Raw genomic sequence first — 24107 nt, forward strand, 5'->3', positions numbered from 1 at the left:
CTCCTGGCTTCATCTTGTCACTAGCCACAGCATTTCTGTCTCTTTCTTTCTTGACATATGGCTTCTCGGACAGGTTTAGTTTCGGTGGCATCATTAATAATGTAGGTAGCTGGTGTACACGGCAGCACTGGACGTCTGGCAGCTGTGCAGGCAGAGTCTGGTTGCCTGGTAACGGTGGTGAAACCACCACCAGAAGGACTACCGAAGAAGTTGGCGTTAGCAAGTTAGGACAGTTTTGGACAACTTTACGTATTTTTAAACATTTTACGTGTTTATTATCTTTTAGGAGGTATGAGTAAGGGGAACTTTACATCCCCATGTTTCTTAATGATACACAGTGGCAAAGCGGCTCTTTGTGTTTACTTAGCAAATGTGACGGTGTCAAAAATTCATACTTGAAAAAATCTGTCAGGTACAGTGTGACAGCTAAACTTGATAATACGTCATCTCTTTTCTATTCAAATCCATTGGTCCAATGACTGTTATTCGGGGCGTGGCTAACTTTGAATGTCGTGATCTGATTGGCTACTTGGCGAAAACACATACGCCAGTACAGCCGTAAAGATTTTCGTCTTTCTCGGAGTTAAATCGAAGTTTTATAAAAGTTAAAGGGTAATGTAGAGTTAGGCTGGACTTAGTACAGGTCGTCTCTGAATTACACACGTCCGTTTATTTATTTTTAGAAAACGGACGTATGTTTTTAATTCTGTGAGAAAGTTAAACAAAAAGAAAGAAGAAGTCACCATTGTTCGAGCTGGATCGTCTAACGTAAGTTTACAAGCTAACATGCTAACTAGCTAACGTTAATCTTTGCCTAGCTGGATGTAATACGGTGTAACCAGAGCGAGATGAATTGAGTGCCCGAGTTTGTCGCTTCTAGCGGGGAAACGTCTGACAGTAGTCCCCATCATGAAAGTGTGGTGTTTACAATCCTCTTTCAAGCTTCCTCCTGGAAGCTGCAGTCTGTCTGAATGGAGCTCATACTGACAGCAGTATGTTCAGCACAAACTAACGTTAATCTGTTGATCCGTTTCAGTGAATTCAAGTAATCAATGTTGTTACTGCTTGTTTACGCCAATATGAAATATCTGAATCGCAAACTCATGTTGTAGCTTGTTGTATTTTCAAGCTTGTTAAATGAATGCAATTGAAGTACTATACATAATTAGAGTAATTGTTTCACTGTAATTATCTTACATGATTATGGCGACTTTCTTATGTTTCATTTGCTTGCACTAACATTTTTATTATTTATGCCACTTTAGTAATACACAGTTACACAGACACACACACACACACACACACGCACACACACTCATTTTTATTTTATATTTCTACACAGTGTTGACACAGGCATGGACATTACACTCAGATCATTACCCAGACCATTATCATATGGCTTATATACACTCAGTTGCTAGTTTATTAGTTACACTAAGCTAAAATCTATGCAACAGCCCTGCAAGAAATGTTAGAGTTTAGTTTTTGTTGAAACTGTCACAGAATAGTTTTGATTGTATGGTCATTTTGGAGATGCTGTATTGCAATATACCAGGAAGTGTTGATAATATCCAGTCTTCCTTCACTGTTAATGCTGTGTATTACATGTTTCTAATTTACTGTACAGCTTTATTTAGATGTAAATTTATTTATGATCACAACACTATTCCTTGCAGGCTTTCCAGATATCCTGTTCCTGTGAGGAAGAATTACCGGTCAGTATCCCAGTACTTATGTAGTTGTTTCCTTCTTTTGTTTTGGTGCAGGTTTTTGCTTACTCATGGTGTAGTGCTGAGTGGTGATTCCATATTTAGGTTTTGCTCTCAGTGGCAGTAGTCATTTTAGTGCATCAATGGCCTGTAAGCACAAAGAAAATAGATCACATCTGCTGTGTGTTTAAGATGAAATCATGTCATGTTTGTGACTCAACAGAGTCCCTGATTACCTCCTGCGAAGCTGTCATTAAAAAACAACCTCGTTTCCTTTGATGTGCCCTTAGTCATGAATCACTTCTTCCTCTTACCCTTGCTCGTGCTCTTTGCCTTGTGAGCTGAGAAGGTCTCTCTCAAACACACCCAGTTGGCATACAATGGTGGAAAAGGCTGCACGAACACTGGCACACATCAATCTGTGATTATAATAATGTGCCGGAACATGTACTTCACAGACTCTGAAAGCCCTGGGCTTTGGTTTGTTATAACCGTTCATGTTCACACAGCAGTGGGAAGAACAGGGTGAAAAACACAAGTAGTCATCAAATATGGACTATTTATACAAAGACTACAAATTGCCATAGATGGTTTTTGTTAGTTAATGCATGGATTGTGGTAAGATAAAAACCTCTCTTTATAAATGTCAGCACCATGTTACGCTCATATTCACACACAAGTCCCTGTCTGTGTATTTTTTTTAGCAGGCCCTAAACTTGACATCCCCTCAAGTTTAGTCATGGATTTCTTCTGCCACTCAAACTGTGTTGAGTCTTTTAATTGAGAGAAATTTACCAGCCTTAATATTAGTTGAACAACAGATTCAGAAACTAACAATCATGATTGAGTTGTGGCATGTTCTCATTTTTTGTTGCTATTTAGGTTGTCATCAGTTTTGGGTTTGTTTTTTTTTTTAGGATTCTTTGCTCTTGCAATATGAGCTCAGTGCTGATCTAGCGCTGGTCAAAAGTAAAAAAAAAAAAAAGAAAAAACTGCTCAGCAGGTCTAAGGTCCTAATCCAAGGTCCTTTAGAGACACTGCCCTCCTTTTTATGGGCAGTAGGTAGAACTGGGTCGGCATTAATAAATAAGTACATATTAAGTAATATTCAAGTAAGTGAAAATTCATAATTGACAGTCACATACACAACTTAAACACCCAAAGTTTTCTCATATTTTGACATTTAGAATGCGTTAATGGGAATGTGTTTTGTAGAATAAAAAGGCAATTTTGCATACCACTGAGTGACCTATATGTAACGTAGTGCTGAACATATTTAGAGTGCTAGAAAAAGAACATGGTGGTTGTTATTTATACTCTGCCCAGAATATAAAATGCACTACAGTTTATGTGGCAGTGCCATGTAACTGTCCCTGAAAGGTTTTTAAATACACACCCTGCTTGTTTGCCATGTTTTTGTTGCCTTTGAGCTGTTTTTACCATAAAGAATTAACCCGGTTTGCAAATAACTGGTCTGCCCCGTTTTCCATTTTGTGTGTATTGGGGAGAGGGGGGGCTGATGGGTTAAACTTGGGGGACTAATGGGTGTGGCTAGTATGACCTCATGGAGAAATGAGGTAATGGTTGGCTCTGGTCTTTACTTGGTGCAGTGTATCTTATCCATGCAGCTTGCTTGTCACTGTCCTTTCCTTTGGTGGTAGTTGCATACCCTCAGGTTCATCTGCTCTTTTATTCAGATCTTAAGTTTTAATTTAGTGACCTTTTTTGTTTTTTTTGCGAAATCATGCAAAAGGTTGCTGGTTGCTTTCTTTTCAGTGACTTCTTCTAATTTGCATCCACACGCCCTGGAGATGATGTTCTCCTGCTTGCATAGGTTACATTCTCTGCGTCCATTGCTTGCTCACCTTGTAGCAACTTTAGAGCAGACGCTCACGTCTCCAAGCCTGGATGAACTGAGTCACCATCTTAGCCTGACAGCTTGCCTGTGTTGTTGACCCCATCCATTCATTCCCACCCTGCTCTCCCACTTCCTGCCTGCCCCACTTGTGCACGCTGCTGTTTGGTTGGTGTTGCCATGGCACTGTGTGGCCAGAATGAGGCTTCACATACAGCATCTTGTGTTCTCTTCACAGAGGGCAGCTGACGAGATTGAGGCGCGGTGACGCAAAACACACAGTATACGAAAGCAGCCGCGTGGACTGCCGCTCAGGACTCTGCAGCTCTGTCTAACACTCATGGGGGTTACCTTCCCCTGTCAGCATTCAGCAGACGGACAGTCGCAGACTTGACCACGTTGGGTGATTTTTTTTTTTTTTGCTTGGTTTACCTCCTTGCACCCAACTCCTTTCAACCGGAGATTTTTTTGTTTTCTTTCTTGTTGGCTCTTGTTTTTAAACGCAACCATTTTTTCGGGAACAAAACTGGGATTTTCCCTCATATTATGCACGTCAATGGATACCAGTGGCTCAGTGGTTAGCACGCGAGCTGAGGAGCAGTCCTTTCATGTCCGCTACAGGTAGGAATCTCTCCTCTCTCAACTAAGGTATGGTTATAGAGTAGATTCCCTGGTTCTGTTTTTAGCTCTTTAATATTTTACTTTGCCCTTGTTAGTTTTAGAGGGCACTGTAAATAACATTGGTGGTTAAGAGGAGGAAAATCTCTTAATTTTCGCAATTATTTAAATGCTTGTAACATAAGATGCGTCACTGAACATACGTTATTTATTTATATAGTGTTAACCTTGTTGAGGAATTAATGGCATTATGTGTAATGTGGAATTGAAAATAGAGGCTTAAGTTATATTACCGAGTGGTGGACCCTTTTCACAGTGCTTTCAGTGAGTTTGTTGACTAAAGGCAGGTGAGTTTCCCCAAAAAGGCGTCAGCCAGCTGTCCCTACATACCCGAGTAAAGAGCTCTGGCAGCAGGTGTGACCTGCCAAACACAGACAGAGCTGCTCCAGTTAGCTTCAATATTTAACAAGCCCTGAAAAATTCATCACTGCTTGCATTGTTTTTCCCCGCACATGTTTTTGGATAGAGCAGGCATCTGTTTTACGATGTCTTTTGCCAGTGGACACTACTGTCGGGGTGGTTATCGCCAATGACTTGATTCCATTAGACTTCACTACAGAGTCTACTGTCTGTCTGACACATCTAATAAAGCTACTTAACACTGAATCACCGGTGCTTTAATCTGTCGGGTGCACACGCTAGAGCCGTAATCTCAGGTGACCAGGTCAGAAGAGAGAGAGCTCGAAAGAAAGAAAAGCAGATTAACTTAGAAAACGCTGAATGAGCAGTTTCCTTGCTGCCATGCATTGGAAGTTAATACTGTGACAACATCGTCTCCTTGGAAGTTTTCCAACATGTGCTGCTAAAATATCTCTATGACGTCAGTGATTTTGATATCACAGGAAAGAAATGCTATTTTTTGACCCTTTTTTTCTCAACTGTTGATCACCTGCTTTTAGTACAAACTACTGAATTGGGTTGAGTTGATCTCTCCATGTGTCAGACAAAGAGAAGGAGCTGCGGCCTGGAAGTTTTTCTAGTGGAAACCTTGGTAGATGCCTCTCAGATGTTCCATGTGCTGTTGTTGTTGTAAGACACAAAAAACAAGCAGGTAGGCTAGTGTTTGCCACAACTACAGTGCTGGAAAAGTATGTTGTAGAAAATAGAAAGTGGGTTTTTCATGTTTGCCATTGTTCACAAATTATAGCCTGACCGGATTAGGAAACAAGCTACTGTGGTGGGACTTTTTGTGTGATTTTAATAGCACACCAGAGACTGTGTAAGATATTACATGAGGAGTCCAGACTAGATTGTGTCTTTAATTCAGTGTTGTTGTGTCAGTGTTTTGAGAGCTGTAAGACAAACCTTGGGTGGGTACAGGAGGAAAAGTTTGAGATAAACACACTTTGTGTGGAGCCGATCGTTTCCCAACGATAGTTTCCTGAAAAACAGAAGTTGGCAGACTAACAATTTTTGCTTTGTGCAAATGTGCCGCTTAATCTAAAGATAATCCATGTGCAGATAAGCCACCAGCCATTGTCTGACGCTCCTTTCATCTGGCCTATAAACACCCGAGTCTAACCTCATTTGTTACTCCACACGTCTTAGTTGCCTACATTACAAGAAGTTATTTGCTGCATCCTTTGATGTCAGTGTCTTATGAAAAGTAACCAACTGCTTATTACTTTCACAAGCGAAATTCAGGATAATGTGAATATGATTGTTTCTTTCCTTAAAAAGATTATTAAGAGCCGACTCACGAATCTCAATTGGGCTGTAACATACATCTTTTTAGGCACAACACAAAATATTAAACAATTAATCTAATTCTATCTAATTCTAAAGCAAAGCTAATAAACAGGGGAATTAAGGACTTTGCATTTCTACCTGCTTTTTGTTTCATTTGACTGTAAAAGGAACCCACTTAACTTTCTGAGGCATGTCTAAAGGATGTGAGATCTACCATAACAAACAAACCCCAGTTTGAACCATTGTTCTCTGTAGGTGGAAGGAAGTGGCTAAACAACATTCCCTGTTGAGAGCCTTTGCTTAGAAAGAGGATTTCTTCCCTGGTTTTGTGCGGAGTACAGTCAGTTGGCTGTAGGTTTCAGCCACGAAAGATCTATTTTTTCACAGTTTTGTCATCGGCCCTCAATAGTTGTGTTTGGATTCTAGATAGTTTGGTGCTGCTCAGTAAGAGGAGAGTAAAAGAGTCTAAACTATTTCAAACAGCAGTCCAGATCCTTTTTCGACCTGTGACGGACTGACTCTGCTTCTGTCTGCTGTAGGATGGAGGTGTCCTGCCTGGAGCTTGCGTTGGAAGGCGAGCGGCTCTGTAAGGTGGGCGACTACAGAGCAGGCGTCTCCTTCTTTGAAGCTGCCATCCAGGTGGGCACAGAGGACCTGCAGGTGCTCAGTGCCATCTACAGCCAGCTGGGTAATGCCTACTTCCACCTGCATGACTATGCCAAGGCCCTGGAGTTCCACCGGCATGACCTCACCTTGACCAGGTTAGACCTGCACAAGAACCTCACAACGCTGCTGACAGATCATTACTATGCTTATTATTACTGACATAAACTGTTGTGTAGGACTATTGGTGACCTGCTTGGAGAAGCTAAAGCCAGTGGGAACCTTGGCAACACATTAAAGGTGCTGGGGCGGTTTGATGAGGCAGTGGTTTGCTGTCAGAGGCACTTGGACATAGCAAGAGACATTAGTGACAAGGTGAGGCTGAGAGATATTCAAGCGTTAGTGATCATTTTTACAGTGAAGTATTCTGTAGTGTGTGGGCGGATTCAGGGGACATCAATCATCACCGCTGACATGTCGAACATTTCCTGTTAGGTGGGTCAGGCGCGAGCTCTGTATAACTTTGGGAACGTGTACCATGCCAAAGGCAAAAGTATCTGCTGGAGTGGAGCTGAGCCTGGAGATTTCCCAGAGGAGGTCATGATGGCACTGCGGAAGGCAGCCGAGTACTACGAGTAAGTGGCTGTACATTATAACGCTGGCTGATATGTGTGGGTGACATTTTAATGACACCATCCGTCTCTGCTGTTGTCCAGTCATATTGCATTTGACTCTGCGTATTTTCAGGGCAAACTTGACGATAGTGAAGGAGCTTGGGGATCGTGCCGCTCAGGGCCGAACCTACGGCAACCTTGGCAACACACACTACCTGTTGGGAAACTTTCGCAAAGCTGTAGCTTCTCACGAGCAGGTGTGGTATAAACACGAAAAACCCTTTTATTGTCCAAGCATATTTGCAAAGTCTTCACACTACCCAGACAATCATTACGAACGTGACTCAGGTCCATCTGTAATTACAGTTAATCTAATAGAAATAATAAAATCTGTTTCTATGTCTCTTTCACGCAGCGCTTGTTCATAGCTAAGGAATTTGGCGACCGCTCAGCAGAGAGACGGGCTTACTGCAACCTGGGGAACGCCTATATCTTTTTGGGGGAATTTGAAGTGGCAGCTGAACATTACAAGTAAGCCAAATGAAGCGTTAGTTTTTCTTTCTTCCACGAGCATCCGTTCCCAGACTGTTTTGAACCAGCGTGTCTGCGTGTTTGTCAGGAGGACACTGCAGCTGGCGAGGCAGTTGAAGGATCGAGCTGTGGAGGCCCAAGCCTGCTACAGTCTGGGCAACACCTACACGCTTCTCCAGGATTACGAGAGAGCGATAGACTACCACCTCAAACACCTCATCATAGCCCAGGACCTCAATGACAGGTACGCACACAAGCATATTCACGTAGAGTTCATACTGATGTTTGCTTTATTTGAACTGTGTCCCTATGCATGTTTTGAAATGTGTTTTCATGCAGGATTGGGGAGGGCCGTGCATGCTGGAGTCTTGGAAATGCTCACACTGCTCTGGGGAACCATGACCAAGCCATGCACTTTGCAGAGAAACACCTGGAGATCTGCAAAGAGGTAAATCCAAGTGATGGAATTTTTCCTTTGCAGCATTTACGTCAAAGCAAAGAAAAATCTAATCAGTACTTTACAAAAAACTGTTTTGTTTTTCCAGACTGGAGACCGGAGCGGGGAGCTGACGGCTCGTATGAACGTCTCTGATCTCCAGATGGTTTTGGGTCTGAGTTATAGCACAAATAACTCCACTCTGTCAGAGAATAAGGACATAGACTACAACTTGCATGGTACGTCAGTCAAGTTATATGTCTCATTTGAACAGTGTAATTGGTGTTACAGCTGCTTACACTGTTTATGTGTTTTAGGAGCGAGACCCAGGATGAGCAGACGACACAGCATGGAGAACCTGGAACTGATGAAACTCACTCCAGACAAGATGAATGTAAGAGCTTCTCTCCTGTCCCATGATCCTTTTCAAGTTTGAACCACAGACAATTGGATGATTTGCCGTCTCCGAGCTTTGTGTTTCCTCTTATCGTCTTCTTGTGGTCCATTTCTGTCTATTGAAGGGTCAGAAGTGGAACAGTGACATCCTGACCAAACAGTCCAAACCCTCCCTCGCTAAGAGCTCCTCCAAGCTGTTCTTTGTCAGCCGCCTGCGTGGGAAAAAGTACAAGGCTGGTGGCTCCAGCAAGGTCCTCCAGGACACCAGCAACACCCTGGACACGAGCCAGGTGCCTGCACAGGGACCACAAAAGGTACACAGTGCAGGGTGCAACCGGCCGATAACCACACGCACTTAGACCTCATGTCATCTCCTGCAGCATCGTCATACAAGGCTGGTTCTGCCGTTTGTTCACGCTCCTGTTTTTGTACTTCCTTAGCGACTCAGTCCTGACATGCTTGGAGATGAAGGCTTCTTTGACCTGCTGAGCCGTTTCCAGAGCAACCGTATGGATGACCAGCGTTGTTCGATTCAGGATAAGGGCAGCAGGTTATCATTGAACAGCGGTCCAGAGTCGCCTCCCAGAGCCATCAGGAAATGTAAGTCCACGCCTCCCACAGTATACAGGATGCATACAGCTTTTTAAGAGTGAAATTCAAGCACCTTCAAGGTACCTAATCCAAAGATTTGCAGACTCTTCTACTGGATTATATTGGAAAATCAGGCATTTTTCAAGCAGTACATTTAAATGTCTCCTGAGTTTAACTTGCTTGTCACACTGAAATAAAACTGTCACTTCATTGATTGTAGCGGTGTCAGAGTCTGCCAACGTCTCGGACGTCCACGGCCGGCGGTTAGAGGACTCGTCAGTAGCAGCAGCAGGAGGAGGAAGCCTGCCCGGCCTCAGGCTCAATCAGAACAGCAGCCAGGCCGTGCTCAGCCACCTGATGGCCAACGCTGACAGTGCTGAGCCTGACGACGACTTCTTCGATATGCTTGTGAAGTGCCAGGTGATATGACCAAATATAGTGTTTTCCACAGGATGACTGTTAAACTGTGACGGGGACCGGGGGCTTGACAGAATAGAATACATGACCCTATTTCCAGTATGTTATTTCTTATTTTACCATTTGGATTCTGCTTAATTCTTCTTCTTTTTTTTAAACTCATAAATCACAGCTCACCTTGTTTGTCCCTTTAGTTCTCTTTTCGCCACACACACACACACACACACACAAAACAACAGCATAAGTAGGCCCACATGAAAGAAGGCTAACCACTGTTTCTTACACAGGGACAACAGTACATTTACTACAGAACAAGTTAGAATATCCAGAAACAGATCTCAAGCCAACGCTCTCTTCCTTCCTCTAACTCTGCCAGGGGTCCCGTTTGGATGACCAGCGCTGTGCCCCTCCCCCTCCCCCGGTGCGAGGGCCCACTGTACCGGACGAGGACTTCTTCAGCCTCATCATGCGCTCTCAGGCCAAACGAATGGACGAGCAGCGCGTCACTCTGCCTTCTGCAGCAAACAATACAGCCAGACCCGGTGCTGGCTCCAACTGAACGAAGCACTAAAGGGATCGCCAGGTTTTCATTTGTTTGGTTTTTTTTTCTATCTCACGAAGGTGTGGACAGTGTTGTGACTGACCAGTGGGTGGTCATTCAGAGGTCTCATTGCATTAGTCCTCTTGGACAAAACAAAGCACTGTCAGCATTGTATGTAGTATACATGATGGAAAAAATCTCAAATTAGCTTGGACTTGTTTTGGAAAATACCAACACACTCTCAGTAGTATCAGGGACAAAAGTGTTTTATTTTTTCATCCTTGTTTGTCATTTTTTCTGTCCTCCTTTAAATTTCATTTCACCTCACGTGTATTTTTAAATACACGACTGCAGTTATGTTTGTATTTATTGTGCTCTTTATGATCTGATTACTGCCGTCCCACTACAATGAAGTGATGTGGTTTTACTCACTGTGGTGTCTGAGTCAGTGTGGACACAGAGGTACAGCACTCTTTTCACATGTTTGGGGGGGGTTACAAGTTTCATAAGGAACAAAGGAAAAGGTATTTTAAGCTAACTGATAAAAGATGAATTTAACCCATGTTATGCTTTTTTGTACTAAATGTTTCAGTGAGGTCAGAGGAATAAAGCCTCATTTGTGTAGCCATCTTGCTTGGACTCTTTAAAATGTTGAAAGCACAAAAGCAGACGCAGCTTGTGTAAAAGACACTTTATTGAACGTACCAGCAGTCAGACTTGGATCAAGTTAAGTTACTTTTAAAAACAAGAATTAGAAAGGCTTAATGCAAGAGCCACTAGCATTTCAAAAACATACTAATAACTGTACATATATATTAAACACAACTGAAATAAATACATCTATGTACGTATTAGTTTGGCCTTATTTGTTAAAACAATATACTATACATGAACATAAAAACTTAAATATGCATCTCTGTAAGTAAATCAATATTAGAAGACAATGTTAAGAGACAAAGTGCGCATGTAAAATACTAGAAAAGAATACAACGCAAATACTGGTTCTACATAAATATCAAAACACCCGTTCCTCCATTCAGATTTCTTTGTGCATATGGTTAGACACTCATTATGGGCAAAGACTGCCACCTGCTGTTGTTATATTATTACAGCAGTAGACAAACCAAAGCTTTTGAACACTGGAAAATCCTAAACGGAACGCTAGAACGGCACAAATTACTCTTTGTATTTCCCTTTGATGCCGGCATAATAACAATCTTCCATTGCAAGCAAGCCATCGCAAGACACTGTAACAGCTTCAGCGCAAAACACCGATTTTCAGATTCAAAACAAATGCACAAGCTAATTTACACATTTTGAGTTGTAGTAATGCAGTGGATACAGTAACAGTACACATCATCCCACAGGGAAGCAACAGCCGACTGGTCAACAGATAGTATGACTTCCACAGATTCAGCATCCTGACGGGAAAAGCTCACTACTGACACACCGAAAATTACATTTTACACCATAAAGTCAACTCTTGTTTTCCCAAACAATAGCAGCATAAAATGATACGCTAAAGGAGGCGGAATGTAGGGTTTCTCAGAATGACTTAACAAAATTTGATCTTGAAAAATGACCACATTATCTTTTTTTTTTTACATCGTTGTTATGGAAATCGAGAACTCAAGGAAGGCACCATCATGAACAAAGCACTCTGCCCTGTCTGACCTCAACCACTGCTCAGTGAAAAGGACGCGCAGCAACCGACTGGTGTGTGTGTGTGTGTGTGTGTGTGCGTGTGCGTGTGTACAAGGGGTGAAGATGGAGGATGGGACCACATGAAGGGATGAAGCGATTTTGAGAATAGTGATTTTGCTGTTTTACAATCGGAGTGACGCACGCAATGTGACAGATGAAAAGGAAAAGAACTTCGAACGTGTGCGTTTGACGTGTCACAGGTTTGAATCCATGTGGTTTCCTACGGACAGGAGTGAAAGGCCCGTCGTGTTAACGTGTGTTTGCTTTCAGGCTGTAAGTGTTAAGCGTGTGTGGAAAGGGTGTGACAGTGGTGGTAGTGAGGAGGAGCAGTGTTGTTTTAGGGAAATGTGTGTCTTTTAGATTATAGCAACTGGTTGTGTGTGTGTGCTCATTATGGGTTGTGTGTCCAGAGTGTGACAGTGCGGTCAGCAGAGGATGAGAGGAAGGACAGGTCTTGTGTGTGCCATCGACACTGAATCACCTTATCGCCGTGTTCTCCCACCACTGTCAGAGGCAACTGCTTGGTCAGGTCACCTACAAACACACACACACACACAAAAGAAATGGAGCTCAGACGGGCAGATTTAAAACCAGGACACACTAGAAGACAAAAACATGTCTCACATCAGATTATAATTATGATAGATTTTCCAGGATTATTCCTGAGCTTACATGAACACTATGTAGAGGTTATTAAAATCCTGTACAAGACAGACGAGTGGTTTAAGCACACTCTACTTTACATCACTTTCTCCTGCTTTTTATTCTGAGACATTACAAGCTGGGGAAAGCACACTATGAGAAGAGTCTCCCTTCATCAAGGGTGCAAAATAGTCCTTAGACCAGGTATTTCCATTCATGGCAACAATATTCCGAAGTGTAGAATTCAGAATGGTAAGTGCAACAGTATTAGTCTAAGCAGATGATTAAGAAACATTAAGTATAAAACAAGAAACCAAAGTATATCAGTATATCATTCCTTAACTCTCATGTTTACATAGTTTTCAACTAGTCTATGTACTAAAACAGCATGATAGAAATTCAGTCTAGACAACCCCATGAAAACAGCCAGAGCCGGGGGTGACGGTAGCTTTTAATCCACTGTATCTGTCTGCTTACTGAGGCACTAGTTAAACATTTTGGGAAATATCTGCAGTCTGGCAGACAATTAGATGAGAAGACTGACATCACTCTCATGTCTGTAGTGTAAATATGTAGCTACTGCCAGCAGCTGAGCTTAGCATTAACACTGGAGTCAGATAGCCTGGCTCTGTCTAGCACCTCTAAAGCTCACTAATTACCACCAAAATACAGTAAAACAGAAGGGCCCAATTATGGACTGAACATCCTCAAATAAGAGATCTCCACTACTGCCAGCCTAAAGGTATCAGTTGTGGTTAGCTGCATCACTCATACATCAGCATACATCAGCTGATGAGACGTTTCGTACCTTGGAGGTTTGTGACCATGACCTTTGTGTCATAGGAGCCGGTGAGCAGGTAGTGTGCTCCGGGGGAGAATCTGACGGATCGCACGTCACTGCTGTGCGGCCGGTACACCTGGACGATTCGCCCTCCTCTGATGTCATACAGCATGCACGCACTGTCTTCCTGTCCTGTTGCTAGGAGACGGCCACTCGGATCTACTGCTACTGAGGCAACGGGACTGCCTGTGGCGTAAATTAAAAAAGGCGGGGGGGAGCTGTAAAAATCTACACAATTACCAGTAAAATCATTTGACGCCAACTGAGAGAAGCATTACTTTCATCAGCACCCATTATGGAAGCAGTGCTATTACTGGTGTCATACAAGGAGTTATTTGATCCAAAGGTGGAGATGAAGCTCATACCTGAACCATGGAAAGCAGTTCCCACTACTCGGACGCAGCTGGGCACCCTGAGGTCCCAGAAACGCACCGTCTTGTCTTGAGAGCCAGAGGCGATCATCCAGCCCCCCCACGTATACAGAGACAGGATGTGACCTGAACAGCAACACAACACAATGACTCATCACACGCTTACATCGCTGCTCTCTCTTTGACACTCCGCCTCGTGTTTTGAGTGCAGAAGGCCAGGTGGGTGGAGCGTACCTGTGTGTCCACTGAGGGCGTGCAGACCCTGGCCTCTCTGGCAGTCGGTGGTGTAGATGTTACAGTCTCCAGCTCCGGCGCTGATCAAGATGGCTCCTCCACTTTCTGGACCCTCCATGAAGGCCAGGTCTCTGATGGTGCCGTCGTGCATGCTGAACTCCAGGTCTGGACCTGAGGCGCAGCAACAGAAGAAAACATGAAAATGTTATGCTAATAATAATAACAGGTAAACTTCAAATCACAAAAGTATCCCACTGATGCAATCAATCAACACTGTCACATGCAGAGTATGCTCACCTGTGGCGTTGCATGTCTCTGCACTAAAAGGCAGGACTTTGACATATTTGTCATTGGAGCCTGTAGCCAGCAGCTGCCCACAGTGGCTCCAGGCCACACAGTAGATTGAGCCTTTGTGGTGTTTGTTCCTCTTGAAGCGGACGACCGGCTGCTTGACTGGACTTGAACCACTGAGGACAGAAAGAGCACAGATGAGAAAAAAGTCAACTACATACTGATGAAAAAAACAACAATTTTCTTAAATGAGGAAACCACAGTTATAGATTATGTACTTTTCCTGAAAGGGACCAAAGTCCTGCCCAGTTCATAGGATGAACATTAACTTAACTTTTCAGCAAACGTGGATGAAACCTCCAACGTAAATGAATTGGCCAGCTGTCGCAGGTCACTCCCAACAAATAGTTGTACACATATCACCAGGGGAACTGCTAGCTGCTGCTCACTATACTCTACAAGCTGCTGTAAGCTAGTTAGCTCAGTTAGCTGTGCAGCTTGTGGCCCTATTAGCTGACTGGAGTCTGCCCCGACCGAGAGCTCGGAGCACCGGGAGACTGTTTGTTTTGATTGTCTGTTTTTGAAGCTAAATGCTTGAGATGTCCGTCCAGGTTACCTTAGGTCTAATGTTTCTGGATAAGCACAGACTCGTAGAGTTTTGGAGTTGGACCCCACGGCGTAGAGTGCTCCAGACGGGTGAAAGGCAACAGCTCGAACAGCCTGAGTGTCCTCCAGAGTATGCACAGGCACAAACAGGCCTTTTTTCTTGTCACCCTAAAAAAAACACAGCCACATTTTAAAAACACATGAACACAGATTACATGTAATTAGCAGTCTAATCTGCTTTGATCTTCTCTAGCCTATGACATCCATACTGTCATGATGCCAGCATGACATCAATGCTGAAATCTGCTTAGTCAAATTAGCATTGGACTGTATCAATACTATGATGGAGGGAATCAGCTCAACTTTTTGATCAGATCAGGGAAGAACAGAGTGATTCAAGGTCACCATTCAGCACAGTGAGTCAATGATACGCTTGTTGAGGTTTAAATCATTTACAGAATCGGGTGAATGTTGCTTTCAGCTATTGACTTTATATCTGTGATCATATCTACCTCTTTACTTCGTGACAAGGAGCCCGGAGAGTCTTCTTGTTCACCTCCTTTGTGTTTCTGCTCACTGCCAAAAAAAAAAAACCCCACAAAATACAGTAATCACCAAATTTAACCCTGCAACAAATGGCGTTCTATAGACTAAAGAAACCATGTAGCACCTCTGGGTGATGACTGGGGACTCATCTGGAGGAGGGACTGCGCGGCCCCCCACGGTGTGTTGTGGTGTGCTGCTGAGCACCCCTCCCCCTTGTGTCCCGGTCCGCTCCGGGGTCCCAGATGGAGGGTTGTTATTGTCCTCGGAGGCGGGCGTGTTCCCGTTGCCATTACAGTGCTGAGCCAGGGACTTCACCTCCCCTATATTCTCCATCCCCACGTTGAGCTCCTCCAGCTTCTGGATGGACCTGAGGAGCACAGACACACTCATTAACTTTCTCCACAAATTCTCATTTTCTGTCTTTTAACCTTTCCCTTTCTTGCTCTCTTCTCGTATGGTTTTCTTGAACGGTACTTCACATTTTACTTTTCGAGATGGCAGTCTAGTTAAATTTTGTTAAAACCACAAAGGACAGAGGACAAAAGAAAACCAAGGTAATGATGTCATTATGCACAACTACCCTTGTGAATAATGCAGGAGGATACAGAGACAGGGAGAGGCAGGGGAACAGGAGGACTGGAGGAACTCTCAGGGGACAAATCAAAGGGCCTTTGTCCTCCTGACAGAGACAACTTGAACAAATTTCATGTCATTTTTGTCACACACCCAAAGCTAACACACTCTTATGGTGGTTTGGGAGCACGCTAACGTGGACAAGGGACATATTTAAGATGGATGCTATTTTTGAGTGGAGTCTGGGTTTAATATTGTGTATAACTAACACACACGAGGCGATGGTCCCATGTGACGCGATGTAGCTGATCACCACAGATGGTGCAGTGTGGACCGGAGGCGGGTTTCGGGGGAGGCGTGTGTCATGCTAGGAGAAGCCACCTGGGACTCATAATTATCAGGGGCCTTAACATGTCTACTTCTGCTTGTCTGACAGCTGCTCCCCTATTGTTCGAGAATATTAAAAGCCGTACAGTAATTAGCAATTAAGTTTGCCACATGACAGTGACAGGTGTCGACGTGTGCACTAACTGTCTGATGGGGGAACATTTTGGGTACCATGTCTTTACCTGTTGAGGAACTTCTCTGTGAGGCTGTGCTGCATGTCGCTGGGTGGGGGCTCCTGCTGGACCCCACCCTCCAGCAACATCTGCTGGTACATCTGCCTCTGCTGCTGCTTCTGCTCCAGGTGCTGCTGCACGCGCAGACGCTGTCGGTAGTACTCCTCATACTTCTCTGTTGAGTCACGAAGCTGAGGATTGGACACGACGCCGTTCATGAAAAATACATGGAACATCTCCTATGATGAAAAACTCCCTCTAACTTCCCTCTTGTATAGTTCACTAATTCCTCTTGGTTGTTTATCTGCATTCATGAATTTATTCTGTTTGGTGATTCATTCTAGAAAGTAGAATAAGTCACTCTGGATAAGAAAAAAACAGTTAAATGGCTTAAATGGAAAATATAAGCACACATACAAATGAACAAGGATACACACTCATAGCACACAGTGAAGCATGTTAAGCATCTGAAGGAGGCCACTGCCAACTCCTATAAACACCACTGAAAGGCAGCACTGTGGCCAGATGAACCCTGCTTCACCCTGATCCACTGTCAGTTCAGGTATTTGAAGAGGAAGAAGGGCGAGACTGAGAGCTGAGGACAGGTCACTTCCCCTCTCTGTCCTCTACTTCCCGTCCTGACAATCTGATGGGAACAGATCTATGGTACGTTTCAGAGGAGGGGAGGGGGGGAGTGATGCTGGCACTGTGCCAGCTCTGGAAAAGGGATGGAGGGCAGCGAGGAAAACAGAGAGGACAGGGGTGTGACAGTGAGATCACAGAGGCCCCAGAGTCTGCTTCTGTTTCTGGCCTTTTTATGCGTCTCCAGGGTGACGGGGAAGGCAGAGCAGAGCACTAGCTTCACGCTGAAATGCACAAGGGGGCCCAGAATAGAAAGCATGAGACAGACAGAGACGGATACTGTGTTAACACTGTGTTTACAGGCAACATGAGGGCAGTAATGACTCATTATTTTGTGGTTAAGCTCCTGGGTTCTTGAGCCGCATGTCCCTGCTGACCTAGAACCAAATCCACCTGGGCTTCTTTTCCCATTTTCTGCCCCGTTCAGGCTCCTTTGTTACTGGCTGGATGCTTAAAACAGCCAGAGCTGCATTATGTTTCATAATAATCTCTGTAATAAAAACTTATTAAATCATTCAGGACCATAAACAACAACTTTTCATTATTAATACTGGATTTTATGCAGCAAGTTGCTCTAAATCTATTATTATCTACTGCAGTGGTTTTCAAAGTGTGACACAGTGAGCCCCCAAAGTGCACCCCATCAAACACCCCCATCATCTCGTCCCTGTTGCTATAGAGAGAGTTACACTGAGGGTGACAACTTCAGCCTGTATTTGTTTCCATATGGGCAAATCAGCCATTAACAGTATGCTGAATAAGCAATTAGCAGTTCCTGTTTGCTTTGTGCTCGTGGATGAACAGAAAACTGTCACTGGATTACTTTGACAGTGAAGCTCTGGAATTATAAGGAGCTTCTTATTTCTTCTTCTAAGCATTTATGGAATTTTGTAGTCATGGATTTTTGAGGTAACAGCATCAGCGTAAGTCACACTGAATCTGAAAATATGAGCATCGTGTCTGTGTGTTCAGTTTTGACTGAGCTATGACACAGAGAACAAGCACAAATTTTGACGAATCAGCAGGCCAAACTGTAATAATTAACTTCCTGTTGTTTTGTCCCTTTCACGTCCTTTACACACAGATAAAAGCTCCTTCCCTACATGCACAAAGGTTTAGGGTGCACACTTTAAAAAGACAACCGTTCATCCAGGCTGAGGACAACAGAGCTTGAATGGACTGAGCCAGCAAACACAGCACTCTCAGCAGCCATGTCGGCCTTGACAGAGACTAGCTGTAATTCACACTTGCAGGAGGAGGATGACTCAGACACTCAGAAAACGACTCATCAGAACTGGCCGATACACAGATTTTCATGGGTGTAACCCATGAAGGAAAGAAAACAATGCAGGGACATAGCAAAGTCAAGCACATGTTCAGCAATGCGTGATATACAACAGGTCTATCGAGTTAAAAAGCAAAGGTGGATGATGTTTACCTCGTTCCTGTCAGCGGGGCTGGCGGATGGTGCATCCTCACCCGGAGCTGAGGCAGGACGCAGGTTCTGAGCTCCACCTGAACTCATCATCTTATCCACAGGCGTGTCAGTCCTTGACCTTCACACAGAAGACAACAGATTATCTAAGACATCTGACACTGTGAAGTGTCAAAACATCAACAGAGCTCGCTCCAATTGTGCTTTTGGACAAAAACTTGGTCTTCTCCAAACCTAAACTCTTACGTTTCAGGGGATTCCTCAAAGATGCTGTGGCAGTCAGAGCTCTCCATCATGAGACTCCTGCTCAGGCTCTGCCCTCCTGCTCCGGGGTAGTGGAAGTTGGCAAATGAGTGGGACATGGGAGAGACACCTTTACCCGGTGCTACCTCCCCGCCACTCGCTCTCTTATCTTGGCCAGACAGTCCATAAGATAACCCATCCAACGCCGGGTTCAAGGAGCGTGACATGTAGGTATCAGCGGACTGGGGGCGGCGCAGGGGCGAGGAGGGGTATGGAGAGAGCTTGCTGATGAGCGGGGTGAGGAGGTCAGCGTAGCCGGTCTTTGCGGGCTTGACCAAGCGGTCCACGTGGATGTTGAGCTGCTTCTGTTCGAAGGCGCAGGAGAAGACGCTGTGGGAGAGGTTCTGCATCCAGGAGAGCAGGGACAGGTCCAGGTCGTCACAGCCGTTCCCGCACAGCATGTCGACACCCACGAGGACCTCGCTCTCTGTGATCTCCTCACCTGTCGCCTTGCTCTGCACACAAAAACATCCAACACATTCACACCAGCCACTCTGCAAGCTAGTGTAGACCACAGTGTTTATGCTCAGTGATTCAAACCTGGCAGAACTCCACACAGCATTCATAGAGGACTCCCTTGAGAAGCAGCTGGAAAAGTCGATCTCTACTGGCCTTGAATCCAGCCTCACTCAACTTCCTGTCAGCAGGGATGAACTCCGCTACCATGGTGCAGGCCTCCTCAAAACACTGCACCCTGGCTGTGCTCGGGTTCCAATCCTGAGGGACACCAGAGGAGAAATAATCAACATACAATCAACACGTGGAAATAAAAATCTCAAGAAAACGCATGATTGTTTCTTATTGACATGAATTCAATTTGTATAATTGTCATTTTAACCTGCAGATCAGTGCACAATAGAATAAAAAGAAGATGCTTCCAGTCTTAAATATGTAAGTACATATTCTGTACTACTGGAATATTTCTGGTTCAGTCCAATTTCACAAGTCTTGCCTTGAACTCTGCGTGGTTTGTGAGGCGAGGCAGTGTGAGGAGCAGACACAGTTTGCTGTAGTCGTCTTTAGAGGGACAGAACTCCTCCAGGGCGTGGAGACACTTGACAGCCTCCTGCATGGTGAACTCCAACTGAAAAAACATGAAGACGGTCACGAATGCCAGAGGAGAAGTTTTGCTCTGAACGACAGACATAGAAAGACATGATGCGTTTTAAGGAGTTTTGTCTCCAGCAGCACACCGGAGGTACAGATGACTTTTAAATGTCAACCAGACCAGCTTTGAGGCTAACACTCAGATAAGCCAGACAACTCTTTGTTCTTATTCCTGAAGCTTGTTCTGCACCATCCTTGCCAGTGAACACGCACACCAATACATTAGACCCACAGATGCATTCACAGCTCTGCCATGTGACAGCAGTATGAGTTCCACAGTGCAGAGAACACAGACGCAATCACGGGATTTGATAATAAAGAGGAATCAACTGTAACATGCAGAATAACACAGAAATTGCCAAAATGTGGATATAAAAATCCAGGCTTTCCCTACGATTGTAAGTGTTGTTTCACAGGCGTATGCTGCTAGGTTTTGTTTTTGCTCACTCACTCACTCACTCACTCACACGCTCACACGCTCACACACAGTCATGTCAAAGAACATGCTAGCAAGAGCTCATCACTTCAACAACCTCCAGACGAGCAACAACATCAGCAGATGTGAGACGTGAGTTTGTAGAAGGCTTCGCTGCTGTAAGCACAGTCAGATAATCCATTAGAAACAATTAAAAAGCCTGGCCCATTTCTGGTCAAGCATCATAAACAAGGAGGAGTGTTGACCAGACATGAGAGTGGCCTCCATCACACCCACTTACGGAGGAGCCATTTCATAAAAAACAGTGTAATATCAAATTCACTGATATTCATTACAATTTGAATGTTTTCTTATTGAACTGTTGAAATTATATTCATCCACCACACACAATTCACATGATTCAGAACAATTTAAATGGAAAACACAGAGTTTGGGAATAAGTCCAACGGATATCCCAGGGCGGTCCAGCTAGCTGAGTTTAAGAGCATGAATAGAGGAGAAAGAATGAGATGGGAATATAACGGTAATTGAAACACTGTATACTAGATTTGTGGATTTGATTGATCATTTATTACAAATTAGGATTTCTAATATGCTCAGACTTGATTCAGGGTTGTTTATTTATTTGCTTTGGTGACAGTTCTGCAATTCATAGAGAAACCATGCAGAGTGAAAGATTGATCAGATTCATTATGCTCTGTTCAAACTGTTGGCGACTCTTCAGGTGCATTTCGTTCTTCAGTTACTGTTTTTAAGCTGCCTGACACCACATCCTCATCTTTTAATGGCAATATTTACATATATGTGTTATTCACGGAGGATTTTGGATTGACTCAAATCATAACTGAGCTACAACTCAAAAAAGATAACACTCATCATGAGTTAAGGGGCGACTGCACAATTAAAGTGATTGCTAAGCATATTCATTCACGCTTTGCAATATGAGAACCTTCTGGTATTGAGTAAAAGCATTTTAGTATCCATTGCTTACTACTATTGTTGCCAATGGGCTATCCTTTCTGCCCACTGTGCTAAATACAATCTACAGCTCAGGCAAAAAGAAAGGGGGCAGCACATGGCTGCACTTTCATTGGACTATTTCATCTGTGGGTGGGACATCACAGGTGAGCAGATGCATTCTGCAAAATGGATTATTCTCAGGATAGTCAATCATGTCGTACCAGGGGTACACATGGACAGCTTAATCCAGATAAATCCTTGGCCGCAGTGAGGCCAACAGCCACGTCACTCCTTGCATGCAAATGTGCCCACTGTTGAGCGCACACACACACACACACACACACACACACACACACACACACACACACACACACACACACACACACACACACACAACCTGCCTTCTCCTGCATTTACATACAGAAGAACTGTGAGGTTTATTCAGATAACTCGCAGAGTTGCAGTTTAGGATGACATGCATTAAAAAACAGTTTGCTTCTCTTCATCTTTGAGATTCAGCCTTCGTGTTTACTGCCATGACAACCGGCGACAGTCAGAGGGAAGACAAAGCAGCGCCATTACAAAGTCTATTCATTAAGGATAAGAATTTATGGCCGTGTCACTCGAGAGGCTGAGAGAACATTAAAAAACACTGATAGCCAGTAAACTTACTGAGCTTAGTGACTTACATGCTGTGGCTCATCTTCTGCAGACATTGCGTTATTCACACAGAGAGCCTCCAGAAACTTCTGCTTGAGGACGATGTAACGGAACCTGTGGACACGACAGCAGACATTAGAAATCCTGCCACAAAAAGAGGCGATTTAAGGGTCGACGCACGTGATGCCTCTTTGAGTCGACATGCTGACGGTGATTTGCACCGTGGACACACCTTTTTCTGTCAAACTTATCCATGCACTCCAAAGGCTGAATGAACTGCAAGACCTCGTCCCACTGGCCATCGAGCACCAGTTGCCTGAAACAAACATAGGCTTAGTGTGGCAACATGGAACAAAATAGTTTCTTAATGAAAGTGGACCAAGACAAGAGAGCTTATTAACAGACATTTCATAGTAAAAGGGGAAGTACCAAAATGTATTTAATACTCTTTACTATACTTGTATATTATAACAGGCAACACACTGTGCGCTAACTTTCCAGGAATCCCTCACATCTACAGAAGTGGTGCAGTGTTACACTATGTCCAATGTAGAGGACACAATCAGAGACACTAAACTGAAGACTGGAAGAGCCGCCTGCTGTGTCTGCCTCATAGTGCACTAAACAACCTGAGACGACTGTATCCGGACTGTGCAGGTGTGGCTGCTGCTGCCGAGTTCATGTACCTGAGGAAGAGCATGTCGTCTGAGTAGAGCCCATTGATGACGCCGCTCTCCTTCTCCAGCGCCAGCATGCTGATGTGCAGCTTCCTGGTGTTGAGAAAGTCCAGGATGGCCTTGATGATCTCCACCTCCTTCACATTTATGGTTTCTTCCGCTGTCATGGTGACGACGGGCTGCCAATGGCAAGGGCAAAGAAGCAAAACACTAATACAATTAACAATACGCACGCATATAAAGAAACAAAAACAGAACAGAGCAGTTTCTATGTTATTTCACACTACAGGCATAACAAAACCCCGAGGTGGTTGAAGTAGACTTGTGACCAAAACGGGAAAATGTGGATAGCAAGGAGGACGGGGAGATAATTCAATATCATCACTTATCAACGATCAGCAGAAGCATTAGTTATATCAGAAAATACTGAGATTTCAGCCATATCACCAAGCCCTATTCTTTTATGACCAGCAAAATGCAAATGCTTAAGTGAAGCTGTTCAATGGCAATGACTGGAGGACTGCAGTAGACTGGAAAGCTCCTAAATATGCATGTGTGGAAGTGTGTGCATCTGAAATAAACAGTGCCTCATTCTGCAGAATGAACGACAAAAGTCCAGATTTTCACTCTTGCCTAAGCCAGTCTGATAAAATTTCCTCCGAAATGCAGAAAAAACATGCCAACACCTGCTATGTACAAAGCCAAAATGCATGATCACAGGTCTCAGATTACCTCTTCTCTGTAAAGTAGGATTTTACAGAGGCAACAGAGGATGATGGCACTCCTCCACATGTGTTTAAGAGGAGACAATAATCTCATATTACTGTCATGACAGTGAGCAGCCTCTGATATATTAACGATTATGTACCTGGGTGTGTGGGCTTCAACAATTAAGTTACATATCAGCGGCTACAAAACTAGCAAGAAAGCTAGCTTACGAATCACCAAAGACTAGCACACACGCACTGCAGTCCGGCTAAGCTAGCATGAGAGATGGTTAGCTAATAACACGGGCACTGAGCCACGAGTCAAACAGTATAAGAAGCTTAGGCTGCTTGTTAGCTTTACATGGTTCCTGAATTTAGCGGATTACAGCAAAACCAACAAATAGCTAGTTACCGTTAGAGCTCATACAAAGCCGACTGGTTTACCCGGCGGTCGGAGGGGGAGACTGTCTAGCTAGCCGGGGCAGAGAGGCATCATCCGCTAGTTAGCTGGGCGGGCGGGGTGCGCACTGACAGCTTTCCAAACAACAACACAAATCTGCCCCTGTGCTGCGATTAATGCTCACCTGAGTCTAAAAATACATGAAAACGCAGCTCTCCTTGTTGTTTCCGTGCTGTTGACACACGCTGTCGCGACGGCACCGCTCGGTATCGTCGGGGCTGTTGGTCTCGCCGTCCCGTCCCTCCTCCTCCTTGCTGGATCTTTCTGCGGCGCTCCGCTGCGGTGCGCTCCG

At 44.2% G+C, this 24107-nt stretch overlaps 2 protein-coding genes across 4 annotated transcripts; one reads left to right on the forward strand and one right to left on the reverse strand.

Annotated features, from left to right (window-relative positions):
* The first annotated feature begins 643 nt into the window (after positions 1-643).
* Positions 644-10686, forward strand: gpsm2 (G protein signaling modulator 2). Of its 3 annotated transcripts, XM_076744557.1 has the most exons (15): positions 644-768; positions 1677-1715; positions 6471-6692; positions 6774-6909; positions 7030-7169; positions 7282-7405; positions 7564-7679; positions 7768-7923; positions 8019-8127; positions 8225-8354; positions 8433-8509; positions 8637-8825; positions 8952-9111; positions 9323-9522; positions 9896-10686. In XM_076744557.1, exons 3-15 carry the CDS (start codon positions 6472-6474, stop codon positions 10076-10078), a joined length of 1941 nt encoding a protein of 646 aa, XP_076600672.1. In that variant the 5' UTR covers positions 644-768; positions 1677-1715; position 6471; the 3' UTR covers positions 10079-10686. The 3 variants fall into 3 exon arrangements, with proteins under 3 accessions (XP_076600672.1, XP_076600673.1, XP_076600671.1); XM_076744558.1 differs by lacking the exons at positions 644-768; positions 1677-1715 and adding an exon at positions 3960-4185; XM_076744556.1 differs by lacking the exons at positions 644-768; positions 1677-1715 and adding an exon at positions 5121-5293.
* Positions 10687-10736: 50 nt separating this feature from the next.
* On the reverse strand, positions 10737-24094 carry wdr47a (WD repeat domain 47a). Its single transcript, XM_076744555.1, has 17 exons — positions 23940-24094; positions 22658-22827; positions 22204-22287; positions 22001-22085; positions 19761-19892; positions 19349-19525; positions 18752-19263; positions 18509-18626; positions 16438-16619; positions 15420-15662; positions 15262-15325; positions 14760-14917; positions 14150-14319; positions 13853-14023; positions 13613-13744; positions 13215-13433; positions 10737-12298 (listed from the first exon to the last, which is right to left on the reverse strand). The coding sequence occupies exons 2-17, from the start codon at positions 22813-22815 to the stop codon at positions 12156-12158; spliced, it is 2748 nt and encodes a 915-aa protein (XP_076600670.1). The 5' UTR covers positions 22816-22827; positions 23940-24094; the 3' UTR covers positions 10737-12155.
* Between the last annotated feature and the right edge of the window lie 13 nt (positions 24095-24107).

Source organism: Chaetodon auriga, chromosome 12 (genome assembly GCF_051107435.1).
Source record: "Chaetodon auriga isolate fChaAug3 chromosome 12, fChaAug3.hap1, whole genome shotgun sequence".
In the NCBI taxonomy this organism is placed as follows: Eukaryota; Metazoa; Chordata; class Actinopteri; order Chaetodontiformes; family Chaetodontidae; genus Chaetodon; species Chaetodon auriga.